The 5249-nt window shown below is 33.1% G+C and overlaps 1 protein-coding gene across 1 annotated transcript in view; it reads right to left on the minus strand.

The window, feature by feature from the left end:
- Positions 1-349: 349 nt before the first annotated feature.
- Positions 350-5249, minus strand: part of LOC136843969 (lysosomal aspartic protease-like) — a gene marked incomplete at its 5' end in the record, with an annotated part of 5311 nt that continues 411 nt past the window's right edge. The window contains 6 exons of the mRNA XM_067112986.1: positions 350-644; positions 953-1096; positions 2148-2247; positions 2435-2557; positions 3313-3525; positions 4284-4389. Coding sequence (XP_066969087.1) covers positions 483-644; positions 953-1096; positions 2148-2247; positions 2435-2557; positions 3313-3525; positions 4284-4389 — 848 coding nt within the window. The remainder of the gene's footprint in view (positions 645-952; positions 1097-2147; positions 2248-2434; positions 2558-3312; positions 3526-4283; positions 4390-5249) is intronic.

Consider the following 5249-nt stretch of genomic DNA (forward strand, 5'->3'; position numbering starts at 1 on the left):
ATTATTATTATTATTATTATTATTATTATTATTATCATTATTATTATTATTATTATTATTAGTTATTGGCTTTCCTTATTGCATACAATCTTTTCGTTGCTCACAGCAATGTTATGTTGTTTTAAACATTCTCTGTCTCTCTGCCCCTCTCTGTCTGTCTGTCTCTCTCCTCTCTCTCTCTCTAAATTCATGATTTAATGTGCTCCGTTCAGATCTTGGAAAATGCTTTCAAGTTTTTAAAATGGTTTACTGAATAACATATTCTCGAGGGTGCTGTTTTCCGTGGAGTGTGTTTAGAACTGACTGATACTTGGTGGGTACTCAAACGATGATCAATAAAAAAACGAAGTTGCCGTGTCAAGTTTTTTATTAATATTCTTATTGTGCCATTTTCAAACAGAATTAACCGTCTTTATAAGCTAAATCAGACTTCGAAATCTCTCAAATCATATGATAAAAATGGTTTGAAGTCAGTGCTGATTCTAGGCAAGGGACTTGGCGAAACCCATGCGCTTGTTTCCTACGTCGAATTCTGTGTAATATCGAGCGATGAAGGGATCTCCGAGGATCCAAAGGTCGACTCCCAAGTCAATTCCCAGAATCCCTACGATGCACGTTCTCTTTCCAGTTGCTTCGTCAACGTTCTGAAATTGATGAAGATATCAGAAGAGATAAGAAGAAAGCTCTTATAAGAAATATAGTAGCGGAAAAAGCAATTGCAGCCCAAAGCATAACGTTCTAAAGAAGACAAAAAGTAATTAAATCAATCGCAACACACTAATTAAGTTGCAAAATACAACCCATAATGAATAAACCTCCTCTACAAAAAAAAAAAATGTGAAAAAGACACTCGAGATCAAGCTCTAATATTTGCATCTTAAACAGGGTAGACATATGAGCTACGATCTTTTAATGCCTTCCACCAAGAGGGTAGCTGGTTCATCTTGATTACCTCAATGACTAATTCGGGTCCTGTTAGTTCGAAGTCCCGGCCACCGAGGGTGAAGGATACGATTGGCATAGATTCGACTTTGTTGCAGTTGATGATGTATTCCCCGGCAATGATAGGGAAGGCTCCTAGGTCGTGCATGATTGACTGTAAGAGAAAAGGAATGATAAAAATACGATATATTCAGGAGAATTATGGAATGGAGGAAATTGACATTTCATTATTGTGTCTTTGTTCTGGCTCCAGGATTTTTTTTCTATAGAACATTGTATGTAATAGGGATTAATTGTTTATATATATATATATATATATATATATATATATATATATATATATATATATATATATATATTCATATATATATATGTATATATATATATATATATATATATATATATATATATATATATATATATATATATATATATATATGTGTGTGTGTGTGTGTGTGTGTGTGTGTGTGTGTGTGTGTGTGTATATGTGTATATATATATATATATATATATATATATATATATATATATATATATATATATATATATATATATATATATATATATATATATATATATATATATGACTTTATCACATCACCGTGATTCATACAGTCAGTAAGCTACAAAAGTCCTTTAATCCATCTTGCTCTACCTCGGAAATAATATATTTTCTGGCATATGTTACTGAAGGGGAATTTTTTCAATTGATAATAAGTTCGTCGTCCCGTGGGCTCAAACCAACGAAGGACAAGAACTCAGGACTACAGTGGACGCCTTAATCTACACGGCGCAACATATATGAAAATATATTATTTCTGAGATAGAGCGAATTGGATATTAAAGGACTCTTTGTAGTACTGACTGTATATGAATCACGGTGATGTGATAAAGTCATATATATATATATATATATATATATATATATATATATATATATATATATATATATATATATATATACCCACACACACACACACACACACACACACACACACACATATATATATATATATATATATATATATATATATATATATATATATATATATATATATATATATACATATATATGACCAGATTTTACTGAGGCATAAAACGTAATGAAACAGAATGACTGGTTACATAAATCAGTGAATAAATAGATGTGAACCTAACAAATCTTACCTAGACATACACTTAATATTAGAGCCGAAAGATCTCACCTTAACATCAGCCTTGGGCCCAGCAATGAGCGAAGTGCCAGTATCCACAATAGACTCACAAGGATTGCAGAACTCTTTAGTAACACCGCCAACCTTAATGCTGTAGAGAGAGTGGTAAAAAAGATGTCATTTAGCTTTCTGAATAATTAGAGAGTTTGACAATTTATTCGCATTTAATAACGTAGATTATAGGAGTATGTACGGCCAGTATTGATGAAGAGTCCCAACTCTCTGTCACAACTTTAACTACTGTAGAGCTTTCTGAAAATTCAGTCGACTGCACTTACGCGTCAGTTGTCAGCTGCCAGTATCCAACCCTTGAGACAGGCACGTAATGGAACTCCCCTTCGTAGTGGGCGGGGTCAGATCCTCCCAAGACCAGCTCGCCACCGACTTCGCCGGTCAAATCGCTGTGATAGAGATATGTGATAAAAGCTACTTTTGCATTGTTCTTTTATTTGGAAATTAGTCATTCACACCTGCTTGTGTTCTTACGCAACAGGAGTGTATGAATGAGCTATACTTAATAACATTAATAAAAAAAAATGTATTCCTACCAAAATACAGTAGTTGAACCTGGGTGCTTGCTCACGCATAAATGGAAACAGAAGGATTTATAATAATGGAAACAGAAGGATTTATAATAATAATAATAATAATAATAATAATAATAATAATAATAATAATAATAATAATAATAATACGCTACTTTTTGTGGTAATTATGAAATAAATACATTGATAAGTTATTTTCATTATAGGTCAAGTTGTTAGCCTTGGGACCGTGTTCACAAGAGTTTCAGAAGAAATAATAATAATAATAATAATAATAATAATAATAATAATAATAATAATAATAATAATAATAATAATAATAATTTTTTCAGTAATAAGAATAATGAAATATGGATAGATCTGTTGCTTTCTTTTTAATATTGACAGTTTTTTACTCCTACATACGTGCTCATATAATAATAATAATAATAATAATAATAATAATAATAATAATAATAATAATAATAATAATAATTTAGTTAGTGGCAAAAACAGTCGTCCACTTAATAATATCATTTGTCATTTACTCCCAAGCGCGCGTTCATATAATTATAATCATAGCTAAACGGTAGCAACAATTATCAACCATTGTCATTACGCTGAAAACTCACTGGTTGAGGAAGAATGAGAAGACGGGCTCGTCAACCACTCCCTGATCAATCATGGTGTCGAACACGGTAGGGATACCCATCACCGAGATGTCAGTGAATGCCATGCCCATGATGCCATCGAACTTCCCTGCGACGAATGCCAAGCCTGGTTCGTGGGTAGCCTCCGCGAATGTCTGGTCCACTACAGTTGTAGTGCCGACGGTGACGCTGTCGCTGTTTCGTGAACGTGGAAAGGTAGTTCAGTCTAATTGGTCATTTCGTTCTCTGGGTAAGCTGTGAATTATGCTCTCAAGGATACTAGAGTTACTCTGATAAAGACGTTGTGTTTAAGCTTTGAATTATGTTCTCGAGGATACTAGAGTTACTCTGATAAAGGAGACTCGCGTTTAGTTTCCTGAATTATGTTCTCGGGGATACTAGAGTTACTCTGATAAAGGAGACGTTGCGTTTAAGCTTTGAATTATGTTCTCGAGGATACTAGAGTTACTCTGATAAAGGAGACGTTGCGTTTAAGCTTTGAATTATGTTCTCAAGGATACTAGAGTTACTCTGATAAAGGAGACGTTGTTGTGTTTAAGCTGTAGATTAATGTTCTCAAGGATACTCCAGTTACTCTGATAAAGGAGACATAGTGTTTAGGCTTTGAATAAGTTCTCAAGGATACTCCAGTTACTCTGATAAAGAAGACGTTGTGTTTAAGCTTTGAATTATGTTCTCAAGGATACTCCAATTACTCTTATAAAGGGAAAGTTGTGTTTATGCTTTGAAATATGTTCTCAAGGATACTCCAGTTACTCTGATAAAGGAAAAGTTGTGTTTAAGCTTTGAATTATGATCTCAAGGATACTCCACTTATTCTCTTTAAGGAAACACCCAGATTAAATTATGAATTATGCTGTCTTCGATAATTCACTCGATTCTATAAGGAAATGCTCTTGTTAATCTGTGAAGACATACAAGAGACAACCTACCTAGATAAGAATCCGGAAAGAGCCCCAGAGCCATACTGAATGTGGAAGTCTGTGCCATTCGGTTTGTAAGTTGAGGTCTTGGTCGAATCATAACGGTTGTGGGTTCCTGTTTGGTTAAAAGAAAAAGAAAAATAACTATAAATATATGTGCATATATATATGTATGTATATATATGGTATGATATATATATATATATATATATATATATATATATATATATATATATATATATATATATATATATATATATTTATGTTGTGTTAAGTATAATATATATATATATATATATATATATATATATATATATATATATATATATATATATATATATATATATATATATATACACACATATGTATTGTCTTCCAACATCAAGCAATGGTGTTCGATTACAAAAAATTCTGAATTTATTTCAGAACTAAAAGGATGAATTAATTCTCCATCTCCCAATCTGTATATATACATACATTTTTTCACCATATGTCATTTCTTCTTTGGAAGGGGTACTACTTCAAGGTTAAAGCCATTCCTTTCTTCAAAAGCTATTCAGGGATGAGGCTGCTGGTTCCCAGCCATTTTAGTTTTCTCTAAAAGAAAACTGTTGTGCCGGCTTTGTCTGACCGTCCACCTTCAGATCTTAAAAACTACTGAGGCTAGAGGGCTGCAAATTGGCATGTTGATCATCCACCCTCCAGTCATCAAACATACCAAACTGCAGCCCTCTAGCCTCAGTAGTTTGTATTTCATTCAAAGTTAAAGTTAACTATAATAGTGCGTCTGGCAACGATATAGGGCAGGCCACCACCGTCCTGTGGTTAAAGTTTCATGGGACGAGGGCTTATACAGTATTATACCGAGACCACTGAAAGATAGATTTATTTTCGGCGGACTTGATTATACGATGTACAAAATGCTTGATTGCGTCGAAGAAACTTCGGCGCATTTTTTGCTTGTTTGCTTTCCCC

This window comes from Macrobrachium rosenbergii, chromosome 12 (assembly GCF_040412425.1).
Source record: "Macrobrachium rosenbergii isolate ZJJX-2024 chromosome 12, ASM4041242v1, whole genome shotgun sequence".
In the NCBI taxonomy this organism is placed as follows: domain Eukaryota; kingdom Metazoa; phylum Arthropoda; class Malacostraca; order Decapoda; family Palaemonidae; genus Macrobrachium; species Macrobrachium rosenbergii.